This window comes from Nasonia vitripennis, assembly GCF_009193385.2.
Source record: "Nasonia vitripennis strain AsymCx chromosome 1 unlocalized genomic scaffold, Nvit_psr_1.1 chr1_random0002, whole genome shotgun sequence".
Taxonomy (NCBI): Eukaryota; Metazoa; Arthropoda; class Insecta; order Hymenoptera; family Pteromalidae; genus Nasonia; species Nasonia vitripennis.
Window position 1 is genome coordinate 2,700,711 of NW_022279588.1, and position 16,660 is coordinate 2,717,370.

Consider the following 16,660-nt stretch of genomic DNA (forward strand, 5'->3'; position numbering starts at 1 on the left):
TTTGCGTTCTACCGTAAGTATAATTAGGTAACTGAAGAGCCAGAGCACGTAGCAGTCGTGAACAAACATCACCTGTCACAAAAGGCTGACAAATACTGCTATAAACCATCAGCACGCTCGGTAAACCATTTGCAAGATTTGTCGGTCTATTGCAGATAATGTAGCTGTCTTTTTTACGATCACAAGTTAATAATTCACCACTTATAAAGCCTAACATTTCACACAACTTTTCAGATAGAGAGAATGAGTGAGTACAACCAGCGCACTTATCCTCAGTGCAGGTGCATTTGACTTGAATATAGACGCCACACTGAATCTCAAATATAAGATGATCTTTCACATTGTCGAGGTTATTTATCTCGCTCAAAAGAGTATAAAGATTGTCATGAACGTCGCATTTTATTTGACTAAAAGTCTACCGATAATCATCATCGTCATCATTGCGTAACTTATTGTTAGTGTAAGTAGCGCGTGTGGATTTTCTCGTTATATAGACGACTCCCTCTCTTCTCATCTTCATTGATATGTGTTAAAATGTAAGAGGTATTTGAATTTCGGTGAGACCGACGCACCAATTGCCGTGCAGACAGAAATTTTGGGGGAGCTGTGTGGTAAAGCGATTGGTTGTGTCCTCGGGGTAAAAATATTTACTGCTACTACTAGACAAAACCATGTAGAATTCATCCGTCATGATCATCGTCATTGTTTTGAAGATTTACGAGATCTTTAGCAGGCACCCAAGAATTAAGTTTTTCAGGGTACTCCTCCCAACTCACAAATACTCCTTCCTCTTTCCTTTGTCCCTACTCCGTAATACCTGGTCGATATGAAAAACGTCACCAGACAAATCTTTGCGCCCTCTACTTAGCTTTTGTTCGTAAAAATAGCCGTCAATTTTTTCACCCTCCAGATCCTCGAGTGTGTAGACGGGTGGCTGTCTCCTTGTATCAACCTTTATAATCTTGAATAATTCTAGAGTCCAGCCACCTTCGTATGCTTTTCGAAAGACTGTCCGAGCACGACTAACTCGAACCAAGTCTTGAACATTATATTTATGGGAATAGCGTGACTGTCGTTTCACACAATAGCGCCGCTCTAAATTTTCACCAGCTTTAGCTGCATTATACATATTCACGCTAGATGGCGTCATTTTTATTGCGTTATGCTACGAATAATTGTATGACTGTACAATACCGTCCAGCACGTCAATGTAGCGTCTTTTATTAAAATGTGTGAAGTAGTAGCGCCATATTCGCTCTTTAAGAGTTCTGATAAAACGCTCGGCGAGTGCTGCCTTAACGTCGGGGTCTCGCACAGCACGGTAAATAATGTTTCTTTTTTTCAACAAATTCTGCACTTCGCCTCCAACAAATTCCTTGCCCTTGCCTTGTGTTGCACTGACCACACTTTTAGCCATTTTATCACGAAGTGGCTCAACCCATGCGTACTTTGTAAGCATCAATGTTCACCAGTAAGTAGCTGTATTAATCATTATACGTTTTGAGAGAACGAAGGTCAGCTAAATCAGCTTCCCACAACTCGTACGGACTGAAAACCTGGTAAGATCAACGAGGAAAACGATATCGCACCATTTTATGCATTGTGTGCGCATCTTGACTCTCGAGCCACTCTCTCACCTTGTTCTAGCGAAATGTTTTGCGTGTGGCCCACACAAGCCCGTCCCCACCAGCGTATGCTGATGAAGCTAGCAAGCCATAGTACAGTTTTTCAAGCTTGCTCTCCATTCGTTGACTGTCTCCTACCAACTAATTTCGACCTCTTTCTCCTGGTACGTTTTATAGCCTGTCTGAATCGTCGATAAACCCTATCAAAAGTGATTTTACCGACCATACACAAAACAGTTAATAAAGCGACGCTTTTCTCCTCACTACCTGACGATTCAGATAGCATGCACGAAAAAGCACGCTCAGCCAGTCGACGATCGGCTTCAGTATGCTCCCCACCATCGCTACTACCGCCACCACCACCACTACCACCACCACAGCCATTATTGCGCGAATATGCGATAACGTGCTCGAGACAGGCTCTATCAAAAGGGTTTCTGCCGGTCTCACCGCGTGCCAGTCTCTCCTCAAGATGAGTACCCGGCCCGAGAAACTGGTATCCCAGTATATGCATCTCGAAAGGCATTTCATTGATTAGCGTGTCCAGCACACTAGATGACTCTGTGTTTTCTCTTTGTGGTGCTGCCATCTTATATAGCCGAGCTTGGGTTCTTTTCGTACCACTTGTTTTTTAGCAGGTGGTGCTACAGATCTTGTTAAAGTATCTACCGTGGTGTCGATTGCTGCACGACTGCTGCCATCTCGTTTTCTCTATTTATCACCTTTGCGATATTTAAAAAATGTCAAATTATTCGGATCTAGTATTTTCTCTCCGTTGTAGTCCTCCTCACTAGCGCTGCTACTGAATGCTAGTTGTTGTTGTTGTCGTTCCGGTAATAATGACGTGTCAGAAGCAGTCAACAAAGAATTGTTATTGCCGCTACTGTTAGATTCTTCTACTACAGCAGTCGCTACAGCGAGATGAAGTTTGTTATTCCCTATACATTCTAGAGGTACGTGTGCCTTACGAAGTACGCAAACAAATTAATTGAAGCTACGGGAAGGCAGCCTTATTCTACGTCTCACAGCTTCGTTCACCAAGTCTACAATATTAACACCTCGTGCACGCACGCCATCTACCGTAATCATACCGAGTTTATTTCACGCAATGCTACCAGATCGACGTAGGCTATTCATTAGATTTCGTGCATTTTGACGAATACTTGGCGGTACACTATTGATAATATGTTGATCGGATCTTACTTCGCCATCACCATTTGTAGTAATGGAGTGCAGTGGTGGTAATGTTTCATCGACTGTCGACAACAACAACTCATTACCGGCTTTATCGTCCTCGCTACTTTGTTCTTTGTAGTGTAGGAACCGTTGCAACACCTGCTGGTACATGGAGTACTTTTGCCGATCATCCAATTCACTCGAGATCAAAATCTTGTTCATCAAATCTTGTACAACCAGCAAATTCCTTAAAAGCAGGCTGCCATTCTATGTATATAGTAGAGTAATATACGGTCAAATTCTGTATCGCTCATCTGTGCGATGTATTTGAGAAAATTACCGACATACACGGTCTTGCCACACGAGGTGGGACCGCAAATCATGCATGTCCAGGGATGTCTTCAGCGCACATCTATGATGCCGTTGGGCAGGTGATGCATACGAAATGCTCATCAGACCGAGCGACACGTGAGATTTATAAAACTCCGAGCATCTGCAACGCCCCCTGGCGGGGGAGAACCACAAACGCGCAGCGCGGGGTGGCCCCTCCTTGCGCTCGAGCGGTCGTCGAGTTTGCCGAAGGCAAGTCAACAGGATTCTTCTCCAGGGAGCTCATTTGGGCGTACATGCGCGCGCGGTGCGAGACTCCGAAGGTTAGCCATATGGCTCGCCCCCTCCGGGAGGCTTGTGACGCGCGAGCGGTTTTGGACGGCTAGTTCTGGGCTGGGTAAGTTATTATTAAATATAGAAAAAATTGTATCAAGTTTATACTTTTTTTTCGTCATTTTAGAGCTACATGCCCGTATGGGTAACTCTTATCGTTGGCAATAAAGCGACGTTTAGAGTAGACAGGTTCACAGACTTTACATTCCGCGCGTGTGACCACATCATGCAACGCTGTACGTCTAATCGCATTAAAAGAGACAAATGTCGGTGGTATTTCACCACTCACAAGTTTACGCACACATTCAAAATTAATCTTTTCGGAAGCTGATGCATTCAATCGGATACCTTTAATCTTACAAACACACGATTCACAGCCGTCATGTGTTAGATATTTATAGGCATAAAATTTTGTTCCGCCGGAGACAAAGGATGTAATGTATGTGCCTAACCCCTAGCCCGCCAACTCGTCAGTGAGTTGTCCTAAAAATGGTCCCGTTGACGGCTCATATTCGCATCCGTTCTCTCTGCTCACATACACTATGTAATCTGTGTCGTAGTACAGCACGCGTTCTCCCAGTGGTTCGAGCTTGGAGAGAAGAGCCGAGCCAGAGCAGTGTGTAAGCAGCGATAACCACGTTGCACTGTGGTGACGTCTCAATTTTGGCATCCTCGTCATTATTTAACCAACTAACGTAGAGGATTTCATCGTTGGCTGGCAGTATAAAATTCACAACTTTATCAGGGCTAGTTAGTAGCTCGAACAATCTTTGTGGGTCTCTTACTATCTCAGTTTTTGTCATGTTTTCGCGTTGCCCAAACTTGCCCCACAACGAGTTAAGACATAGCTTTGCCACGGAGCGTAGACCAGCATTGAATTTTATCCGACTTTTGTCGAGTTTTATGCCCTCCCCTTGCTCAAAGTTCTTAATATAGCGATCTATTGCTTGCTCATTATCATTTCTACACTCTGGTGGGTATCCCGATGCATAGGTCTTTTACGCAAAGAATTCATCAATGTACTCGTGAAAGAGACCACCTTTACACGACCGCTTGTCGAATTGTAATTTTATACGACCATATTTCGAATACCTTAGTAATTACGTAACCAAATTCCACAGCTTTTTTAAGCTCGTCAGCCACCCAGGTACCGACAAAAATGCGCGCATTCACGTCTTCGTGTTTACAGTCTTCCTGACACATGGACTCGGCACGCGATCTACATAGCGGAAATAGTAGCATATTATGCATTTTTGCGGGAAGAATAGGATGGTAAAGATTTCTCGGCGGTAACACCTCGCACATCAGCAGACCGTCAATCTGGCTGATGTCGTTGTCGAGGCCAACTCCACGCACACACTCGACTTCACCCACATAAAGTTTCGGATGGCCGACGGGATAGCGACCATATTTGCAAATGTACAGGTATAATGAGTATACATCGACATATTTAATTTTTTCATTCTCGCGTATATCGTATGATTTTATCGTGTTACCCGTGTGACCACCGAAAAATGCATCTCGCGGATTAAGTGGTGTATGCCAGTCTTCTGTGACCTCTTTTATATACGTCATCATCTGCTCGTTCTCGCTGTACTCGCGATCAAAATCACACTCCCACTTCTCAATGATACGATATCCGTGTCTCCTAATTTTTCCCGAAACTCTAAGTGTTCTCTCGTACCACTCGTCCATACTCTCGCCATTAACGATTGACAAATGACCATCAGTGTAGCAGCAAATACAACCATGCCAATAACACCCGTGGAACTGCAGTACGACTTTCTCCTTGTTTCCTAACACGCAAAATCCATCCACGAGAGGGCCTTCGGGCAGTCTCTTTTCACGCGAATTTACAGAATGCTGTATCGGTCAGCCTGTCTCATGCTCCATCCGCGTGACCATTGTGCTGTAAAATAAGTATAAGCTCTGTTTTTTCGTGGTAGTACTAGCCGCCTGATGACACGTTTCAGCTATGGGTCGCATAAAACCAAGATGGCCGATTGGCTGCATCAGCTTACAAACTTTACAAAAGACTGTATCGCAAATATGAGAGGTTGTATCATTACTGGGGGTTCTAATCGTTCTACAACACCTCGTACAAATTTTCAAACTCGCACATACTGTATGATTCTCATCGAATGACCGTGGTTTCAGATGATTCAAAAGCCACATTTGACTGAAAAAGATTCTATTACAGTGTGGGCACACCACATGCCTGTCGGTTTGGTCACGTTTACAAGGCGGTTTCTGCAGACAACTACGACACTTGTACGGACACTTATGATTCTTTTCATTTGTTACTTTTTTATTATAAGGTATAAAATACCCCCTACTGCCAGTCGCAGCTACCAAGTTCAAAATAGGCTGATAATGTCGACTACTCTCGTAATACATAATATGAAGAGTATGCCTAACAGTATTACTAACATTATGAACATATTCCGGTCCATCATGTATAGGCTTTTCACCTCGAGCAAAACCTTGAAATGAATAGACTACTATTGCAACTTCTAAACACACGTAGTATTCTTGAAAAAGTTTTATCTTAGGTATCCCACAGCCAGTCTCGGGTATAACAACTCTAGCACTGTTAACGAGTTTTATAGCCTTCTTTTTCTGCCATTCGCCATTACATTGTCTGATTCTGTTCCACATTTTCTGCAGATACCCCGTGCGAACGTCACCGCGGATAGCATGCATATACGCGCAAACAAGCGATCGAGGCAGGCGGAGATTATCCGTATTTTGAATGGATAAAATAGATCGTTTGGAAGTGGTCTCAGAAATGAGCGAGACCCGACCAGCCCCTCGAGGCACGGACACACTATTAACATTAACTAACAGTGTATTGTCAATCTCAAAGTCCGTGTTACTCTGTGTTACACTCTGCATTATCTCTGCCATTTCAACTTTGCTCAGTTCTCGCACTAATCTATACGAAATCCACACTACGCCCTGTCTAAACTGCTTTGAGAGAGAAAGAGAGAGAAAGAGAATCTTACCAAGAATCTGCTAATATTGCTGCATAATAGTTTGAACTTGCCAGGCACTCTGCATGCCACAACTCACGATAGACTCGCCGAGAGCACGGATAATATCCACCTCGCTCTCCAACAAGCCACGATCAAATAAGTACATAATAGTACGCAGACTGCAGAAGCCCAAAATATATTTTAACCACTTTAATAAACAGCTGACCGAGCAGTGTTTTAAAGAACGACGCCATGCTTCATTACAAAAAATGCGTGTTGTTGGCTCACGTACAAGAACCGCGCTCAAGAAGGTTAGCACGATTCTCAACACTTGAAGCTTGTCCATTGTGGGTTCTAAAGTTCTCTCTGAAGTTTCCTTGGCTACTGCTGGATATTGTTTGATGGCTAGCTGCGTAACTCAGACCTCTTTCATAGTGCCACTAAGCTAATTTCGACAGTAGAGGGTGCTTTTGCGTAGCAAACATATAGTAAGCTAGCGAAAAAGCGGAGTTCTTGACGACACTGCATATTAAAAAACGCAGAAGCGAGAAACTCTGCAAAATAGGAGTATTTCTTAAGAAATTCTCCAAGAATATATCAACTTGGCGGTTTATTTTAATAACACGGCCATGTTCTCACCTAATTTAGCAGTCTATGCAACGTATACTTGCGTCACTAAGCTACACGTTCTTGTGTAAAGTAAAATAACGCCTGACGTATAGTGTTTTAATTGACACTTCTAATTATTCGATTTCAGGCCCAAGAGAAGCGAGAAAACTTGATAATTTAGTACGCATAACGTTTGTACTAGCAAAGTACAAAACAGTTGAGGCGTGTTTAGATTATGTATAGTGTAAAAGTGTACCGATGGTGAAAATGAATAGCGCGAGAAGGAGTAGGTGTGCGTGTGCATGAGTTATGTGTTTTCGAGTTGAAAGTAGTAATCTTTAGCAAGGTGACAGTAGATGAGGTGTTTCTGATGTGAGATGGCAGGCTATTCCATAAGTATGAGGCGCTGATATGAAACGAGGCCCCTCACAGGCCGAAACATTTTACGAAGGAAGCAGATTCTGAAGTACTTCCTGCGTCCGACAGTGGTTAGCCACTGCAGCTCCCGCCTGTAAGGGGAGATGTGCTCATCTCTCCTTACACCATAGATGTACCGGATTCCTGTATTCACGAGCCTCTGTAGTTTTAAGTCGAGTTCCTGCGTCAAGTCACAGTATACAAGATAACAGTAGTCAATGATCGGAAATAGGAGTGCTTGCACGAGATGTTTGCGCAATATGAGATTGGCACTCTTTCTAAAAAAGTAAAGCCTGTACATTAGCGAGTGAGGACGTTTACACACTTGTGTAACGTGTTCAATCCACGAGAGTTTAGAGTCAAGCACCAGTCCCAGATTACACACAGAGGATTCAAAGCTGACCTGGGCACCCCCGATATTAATGAAAGTGTTAGCTGTTGAGGGAAGTAGATTTATGTAGTATGGGGAGCCCAGGACAATTGCTTTGGTTTTTGTAACATTAAGTTTAAGCTTGTTTTGCGCAGCCCAGCCCATTATCCTCTCGTCATTAGCACTCATCTTGTTTGATAAAGAATCGAGCTCCTCGAGGTGGCAATGACTGTAAATTTGTAAGTCATCCGCATAGATAAGATGGGAAACATCGGAGTCTAGACAGAAACCGATGTCGTTGATGTACAATGCAAAAAGCAGGGACCTAAGACGGAGCTCTGCGGGACGCCGATCTTAAGACGCTGCGAAGAGGAACACTCGCTATTGTCTCCAACGACGGCTTGCTCTCTCCCAGTGAGATAGGAGGCAAACCAGCGGATAACCTACCTAGAGAAGCCGAAAGTGGATAGCTTCCACAGGAGCCGGACGTGACATACAGTGTCAAACGCCTTGCTAAAATCAAAGAGAAGAAGGAGTGTCACTTTCTTTTTGTTTATCCCGACCCTGACATCATCAGCTTATTTAGGCCAGACTGAGTGCTGTGGCCAGTGCGGAAACCTGTTTGAAAATTGTCTAGTAAGAGCCTTGATTCAAGGTATTGTGAGACTTGCCTGTGCACCAGCCACTCAGGGCCTTAGAGAGAAAGTAGAGAAGTGAAATTGGACGGTAGTCAGTCAGGGCTGTTGGTGAACTGACTTTGTTGAGTGCACGCACAAGTGAGAATTTCCAGGCAGATGGGAAACAGGGTTTGCTCAGAAACAGGTTGAAAATGTGACATAGTAGAGGAGCAAGAACTGGCAGTGCTTTTGAGATAACAACCTGAGGGATGCCGTCGCTTCCCCTGGCCTGGGTGTCAAAATGCGATACTGCATGAATGAAGGCCTTGATGAACTTGGCATCTTCAGATGAAGAAAGCTGGTCAGAGTTGAAGTCTCCCATTATGACCTGCGTGGAGTAGTTGTGCATGTGGGTTATTAGCTGGTCTATAAAGTTAGAGCCTTGGAAGAATGGAGCGTGAGGAGGACGATACACAACCCCCACGAAGATCGGAGAGATTCCCTTTGCCGATACCTCGCAGAAGATATATTCAGGCTTACCTGGTTTGCCAGACCATTCACCATCAGATGATGAAATAACGCTAGCCGTCAGTGAATTATGTATGTAGAGGGTCACACCTCCTCCGTTTCTGTTTCTGTCCCGTCTGTACAGTAGGTAGTCATCCAGTGAAGGGATGGATGTTACCTTGTCGCTCAACCAGGTCTCGATAACAGCTATTACGTGGAATGGAGAGCGAGTGGATAAGAAAAGCCTGATCATCTCCATGTGACCCGTAAGCGAGTTCGCATTAAAATGACAGACTCGTAGATAGACCTTCGGACAGAAATACCTTAGAACCGGATGAAGACATGGCAAATGAGCTTGATGGTGGATGTGGTGGAATGATGTGTTTGTGTTGTAGCCTTAGTGTTGAACGATGTCGGCAGCAGGCGGGAACCGGGCTAAAAAAGTCCCCAGCTCAGCGTCGGTGTTGATGACGGTAGCACGCTCGCTGTCATCGTTGCAGCGCATGTAGAGTCTCCCATCTCTGATGAACGTTCGGCAACCCTGCCTCTTCTTGGCCTCCAGCCTGGCCCTCGAACGCAGCTTGTGGACGTCAGAGGGGAGCAGCTCGTTGATGTGTACGAGCCCTTGATGGTCAGGGCTCAGAGCTTTAGCTTCCTCCAGCAAGGTGGCGTCCAATTCGCTGGTGTGCAGCTTGCGTTTCCAGGCTTTGGCGATGACGATCGAGCGTGCAAGCGCACTTGAAGATAAGGTGACGGCTAATGGTGGCAGTTGGCCGTCACCCCTGGCGGAGCTGTTGGTTGCATCAAGCCTCCCCATGGTCCTGACTGATGATATGTCCCTTCTGAGGACCGTGGGGTCAAGCGCGCTCACGACTGAGAAAGCGAGGAGATGCAGAGAGGTTTCACGGGTGTAGTGCAGGCCCGTGACAACAACTACACTGTTAGAGGTCTGCTCCTGTCGCCTCCTGACCTCTGCCAATTCACTGCGCAGGCTGCAAATCTCCGCAGCGCTGGGCACAGTGCTGCTGCTGTCCTGCTGCATTGTCGGGCTCCTCGATGAGAGATCTTGAATTTGTGCCTGCAGCTCGGTGTTGTTGGACTCAGCATTTTGTATGCGGGTCTTGAGTGCAGGCAGCTCATCGAGGGCTTTGAGTCGCCTCTCAATTGGGCCCAGACGCTGCTCAATTTTGGAGATCCTCTCCGACACGATGTTCTGTGTCTTGAGGGCCTCCGTTTGAGCATTGCGAATATCGTCAAGGGCACTGCGAATATCCCTCAAGGCAGCCTCAACGGACGGCGTTGATGTTGTCACATCGGCCGAGCGGACTGTTGAGGGATTTCTCGACGTTTTCGTTGATGGTGGTGCTGACCTTATCTTCTTGTTCCCCGGCTGCTGCTGTTTGGGAGTGCTCTTGCCTGCTGATGTTATTGCAGTTACTCCCGTTGCTGATGTTGTAGCAGAGGTGGACTTAGTCCTCACTTTGGCACCCGTGGCGTCGTTTTTGTCTGCACATGGGAGACAGGCGATGGTCTGCCTGTCATTCACCACGATTGCCTTCTCGTTGGTTGTGTTCTGGCACCTGGCGTGGTAGTACAGACAACAAAAATTACTTCTTTTGGGGTCTTTGTGCTGTATAGGTTGTGTACAGCTGCTGCATGATTGAAAAGGCACTTCCACACTCTTCTCGCCGTTTGAACTCATTTTTCGGCGATAACTTAATAGCAGTCGGTAAAGTAGATATTCGTAGGAGGATGATAAGTTATCGATGGAGTGAGAGAGTAGATGTTGTAACTCTTACGGCTAGATGGAGCGTTAGTGGAGAGAGTGTGAAAGTACCGACCTCGAAAAGTGTGAAGACGCCATGAAGATTCTCCCGCGAGACAGCAGATGTCGCCACGATGTTGATTGCAGTGAGAAAGAGACGCCGTGCAAATGGGAAATCAAGCCAAGCCAAGCCAAGCAGTTTTGGAGGTTAGGGGCCTTGTAGAAAGTTTGCAGTGGAAATGATAAAAGAGAAAAATTGCAGAGAGAGAGAGAGAGAGAGAGAGAGAGAGAGAGAGAGAGAGAGAGAGAGAGAGAGAGAGAGAGCAGAAGTACGAAGGAGAGGTACGAAGGTGAAGAGAGGGAGAAAGCAACGTCTTTTTTTTCTAATCACATCTCCCCAGCTAGGGTTATTTCTGCGTACTCCTATAGAGTAAGAAGCCAATTATTGAAGTTGTTTTTACAGTCCTTTTATAACGCGTTCTTTTCAGCTTTTGAGTTTTGGGCTGATTCCGTAGTTTTTGTACACTCTTTTCTTTGCTATAATTCTCAATAAACAAACAAAGGAAAATTTAAACATAAGTAACACGTCTGATTTTTTTGGCCCCTCTTTTTAAATTTTATTTCGAACGTGTCTTAATTTTTATTTCTTCGAATCCACTTATCACATGAGACAAGAATCTCCAGATTACAAAGTAAATGGTAAGAGTTTGGTTCAGGATAAAGGCAAATTAGTGCAACTAATAAATCAAAAGAATGTAGATGATTTTAAAGAAGTATAGTTAACAAAATAAAGTTACAACGTCGAATGCTTATTGCTCGCGACATTATGAATCTCAGTTGAAGGGCACGAGATAACTGACTCACGTCGATCAGTCTCTTCGCTTGATCGTGAGTCTTATCGCTAGATAGCGACGCTGAACTTGCGCTCGCCGGTGAAGGAGCTCGAAGATGGACGTACGCGTAACCTATACTAATTTGGCGTGATACTTTCAATTGTACGCGTATGTGTACCTAAGACGCCCCCCACGGCTTCGTTGGCGCGGGTTGAAGCCACGGGTCGACCCGTCGGTCTCTCCGCGCTGAGGTGACCTTCAGATACACAGAGCAAGCTCCTGGTAAGATCTGTGACAGTCTGAGGATTGTCAGACCATCCTAAACTGATAGCCTGACAGCCATGGACCGCATTGCCAATCCATGCAGATGCCAACTTAACCGCGGAGAAATGCCTATTATTCTAATGCGCCACTCGTGGTTCTCGTCGCGCTCTTTCGCTCGATTCTGTCTGGAACAAGTTTATTATAAATTATTCGTCATTCAAATTATTTCATCTAAATCAGGTGCTTCGCCCATGCTTAAAAGCCTCTATTTGAATACTCTATGAGTATTCAAAGCAGACGACCCGTTATTTTAAATTTGATTGTTTCGAAAATTAATACGATTCCACTTAACATTGACTTTGTCAGTTGAAATTGGCTTTTGGATGCACCTTTATAAAACGAATCAGAAACATTAATATGTTTAAAATATATTTTTAGCACATGTTTTAAACAGTCAGCAATAATTATGTATGATAAAGTTTTGGACTGAATGCACGTGAGTTAGTATAACATTCATATATTTACCTTAACGCTAATCGATTTGCAGTGCACACAGTAATCGGTGGTTTCACTTCTCGTCTTACATCTCTAGTGTAATAATAGATTCCAGTTGATTTTTTATACGGTCCCCCAGGTAGATCTGGTTGAAGTTGTGTTCGCGCGGCTATTTGATTAGCAAATCTTAATGAATTTGCTTTCAAAGCTTTCTGTAAATCAAAAGAAAAAAATATGTAATATTAATGTTTTATAAAGCATCAAGTCAAGAACTCGAATCCAGTTGAACGTAAAATTATCACGGTTAGTGGGAGTTTTTGTTAGAATAACGTATTGAATAAAGATTAAAATGCGATAAAGCGTTTCCAATGAATCGGGTTTGGCTGGAATCCCACACTCATGCCTTTTAGGAGGCACGATTTGTATGACTACGCATTTAGTCCTCTGAGCTATGCGAACGTTGTTAGACGATGAGGGCGGGCTAAATTTTCTTGAGTTTATAAGTTCAAAATTGCAACTATGTTTAGACCGGATATTCGTTTCTCAACCAATCAAATTACTTTATTAACGGCTAAAACGTCCAGTCATCTCTTTTTTAAGAAAATATTTAACAACCATATATGAGCAATTTTGCAAAAGGTCGGTTACTTTTTGGTCAGAAACTTATAGCGTGGGGTCTTTTTCTAGATTCAAGTATGAGGAAAAGCATATCAGCCGATGGCCATCTACGCCGGACAAGAGATTAGATTAGATTAGATTAGTTTTTATTTGCTGTACAATGTGTTGTACAATATACAGGGTGGGCCATTTTAATCAAACCAGTCTAATAACTCCTAAATTAAGCCATGAACAGAAAAATTGTTCAGATGAAAGTTGTCCAGGATCAAGGGGGACATCTTTTTGTGCAATTAGTTTTGACCTTGAACTCAAATTTCAAGGTCATTTGAAGGTCAAATTTTTTTTTAAATAGGAACCCCTATTTTTGATAGCAGATTCGGAAAGAACAGGAAATTTTACGTCCGAAACGACCGAAAGTCAACATCCTCTAAAAGCTCTGGCAGTTGATCTCTGAACAATGCCAAATAGCTATTCTGGTTAACATTTTGACCGAAAAAATATGTCCCAATCAGGTAACCATTAATGAACCCACATCACACCATTAAACTCCATCGGTTTTGATGGTCAATAGCCCTGTACCAGTGGGGATTTACAGGTGACCAGTAGTGACTATTGTGCCTATTTAATTGACCATCACTGCGAAATATAGCCTCGTCAGAAAACAACAAATCTGAAAAAATCTGGATCATTTTGTAAAACTCCTAAAGCCCACTGGGAAAAGTTAATACGCATTAGAAAATGGCGTGGCCTCAGCTCATGAACTAATCTTATGTGGTAATCGTGATAGTGGAGATTATTGAGAATTCTCAATGCTGTTCTTCGTGGTATACCGATTTCTCTTTCAATTTGTCGACTACTAATTTGTGGATTGAGATGAACAGCTGCTAAGGCGGCTATAACATTAGGATCATTTTCGTTGTATTCGTGGTGTCTGCGTTGACGACGAAGATGTCAATCACGAGCTCTTCGAAGTAATCTGAGTAATGTGTCGTGAGTAGGACGCCTTTTTAGAGGAAAGCGTTCACCGTAGAGTCGCACCGCGGCTCTGGCATTGTTTTGGGTTTCGCCTAAGATCATTATCATATCAACAATTTCATTGGATTGATAATCGCCCATGTTGAAAATTTTGTTTATAATAAGAAAAAGTATTTTATTTACATTCACTCTTTAATAAAATTGAAACTAAACCAAAATAAGAAAGTGACAACAAAAAAAGGAGGAATTTTCAAACTTTATAATTTTTAAAACCTAATTTGTAACTTCTTATTTTCTTACGTTAAGACATTGTGATTTAAATTGAAGACAGCGTGAGAACAATCGTTACAATTCATATTAGATTAAAGAAATTCAACTTAAAAAAAAAACATCTAAACTGGAAGTGATGCACTTTGGCAAATACAATTATTAAAATTTTTTTTAATATTACAAAAGCAAAATGCTGTTTAATATTTTATCTTAAATAATGTATTTTTTAATATCCTACCTTTATTGTTTAACCATTTTTTACGCTTTTGAAACGTTAAACTTTTACGTGACTCTGCTTCGACCGTGAATGAATTGACAACATTGATTTTTAACGTCCCATTTCCCACTCCCATTAAGAACTCAGATATTTAAAATTATCATGTTTACTTCAAAATTTACTTTTGACCACTAAAAATTTGTTAACGAATGTTAAACAAGCATCCTAATGAGAGGCAAGGGGACTCACAGTAAAAAAGCACCCCAGTGAGAGGCAAGGGGACTCACGTTAAAAAAGCACCCCAAAGGGAACATAATCCTAATACGTCCACGTCGTTGTTCCTGGGTAGCGCTGAAATTAGGGAATTATTTTGTTTTCAAGGTAAATATTTTCATGGTCATTGTCACATTCGGTTTGAATATTCATCATAAAAGTACATTAACTACGATCATTGTATCAGAAAATGCGATTAAATAGCAATTACAGTATTTCTTAACATTTGAACTTGAAATGACCTTGTGAAAAAATTTTTGAAATACCGTTTCGGACGTAAAATTTCTTGTTCTTTCCGAATATCCTATCAAAAATAGGGGTTCACATCAACGCCGTCCGTTGAGGCTGCCTTGAGGGATATTCGCAGTGCCCTTGACGATATTCGCAATGCTCAAACGGAGGCCCTCAAAACACAGAACATCGTGTCGGAGAGGATCTCCAAAATTGAGCAGCGTCTGGGCCCAATTGAGAGGCGACTCAAAGCCCTCGATGAGCTGCCTGCACTCAAGACCCGCATACAAAATGCTGAGTCCACCAACACCGAGCTGCAGGCACAAATTCAAGATCTCTCATCGAGGAGCCCGACAATGCAGCAGGACAGCAGCAGCACTGTGCCCAGCGCTGCGGAGATTTGCAGCCTGCGCAGTGAATTGGCAGAGGTCAGGAGGCGACAGGAGCAGACCTCTAACAGTGTGGTTGTTGTCACGGGCCTGCACTACACCCGTGAAACCACGCTGCATCTCCTCGCTTTCTCAGTCGTGAGCACGCTTGACCCCACGGTCCTCAGAAGGGACATAGCATCAGTCAGGACCATGGGGAGGCTTGATGCAACCAACAGCTCCGCCAGGGGTGACGGCCGACTGCCACCATTAGCCGTCACCTTATCTTCAAGTGCGCTTGCACGCTCGATCGTCATCGCCAAAGCCTGGAAACGCAAGCTGCACACCAGCGAATTGGACGCCACCTTGCTGGAGGAAGCTAAAGCTCTGAGCCCTGACCATCAAGGGCTCGTACACATCAACGAGCTGCTCCCCTCTGACGTCCACAAGCTGCGTTCGAGGGCCAGGCTGGAGGCCAAGAAGAGGCAGGGTTGCCGAACGTTCATCAGAGATGGGAGACTCTACATGCGCTGCAACGATGACAGCGAGCGTGCTACCGTCATCAACACCGACGCTGAGCTGGGGACTTTTTTAGCCCGGTTTCCGCCTGCTGCCGACATCGTTCAACACTAAGGCTACAACACAAACACATCATTCCACCACATCCACCATCAAGCTCATTTGCCATGTCTTCATCCGGTTCTAAGGTATTTCTGTCCGAAGGTCTACGAGTCTGTCATTTTAATGCGAAATCGCTTACGGGTCACATGGAGATGATCAGGCTTTTCTTATCCACTCGCTCTCCATTCCACGTAATAGCTGTTACCGAGACCTGGTTGAGCGACAAGGTAACGTCCATCCCTTCACAGGATGACTACCTACTGTACAGACGCTGCTTCCGTCCTGGTCTTTGAGGTCTGGAAGCCGGGCTTAGGGAGCAAAAGGATGGTCCGCAACCGTGCATCAAGCGCGCCCCGACGTCTCGGGGAGCCAGACGCTTGGCATGAGGGCAACAAGGTGTTGCCGCAACTCGATCGCCCTGGAAGGAACCACGTCCACAACGTGGACACCTTCCCAAAAGCACACTCTTAAAACTAACGCCTCGAGGCACACACACACGCGCGCGCACAGTGCAGACACGCGAACGACGCGATCGCGAATTTTCCGCAAAACGCAAAAACACTAACGCAGAGCGAAGTGAACAGGGATTGCTCTTAGAAGGGCATAACTCAAATTCTCTTTACAATAGAACGTAAAAAGCGCAAGGAAGCTAAACGCGCTCGCGAGCGGGGCCGACGGCGCGCGTCTCGACGCATGCGCGCGCTACTCAACGTCGCAACGAAGAGCGCGCAGCGGCGCGAAATTCAAATATCCAAATCCGTATCTACACTA

General features: G+C 44.2%; 1 protein-coding gene across 2 annotated transcripts in view; it reads right to left on the reverse strand.

Moving 5' to 3' along the window:
* The window catches only part of Ndufa7 (NADH dehydrogenase (ubiquinone) 1 alpha subcomplex, 7, 14.5kDa), a 72,697-nt gene that overhangs the window by 27,918 nt on the left and 28,119 nt on the right, over nucleotides 1-16,660 (reverse strand). The window contains exons 2-3 of one of the 2 annotated variants that reach the window (XM_031921003.2): nucleotides 12,347-12,528; nucleotides 11,293-12,006 (exon numbers count right to left, since the gene is read on the reverse strand). In XM_031921003.2, the coding sequence (XP_031776863.1) occupies nucleotides 11,877-12,006; nucleotides 12,347-12,528 (312 nt within the window). In that variant the 3' untranslated portion in view covers nucleotides 11,293-11,876. 2 annotated transcript variants of the gene reach the window in all.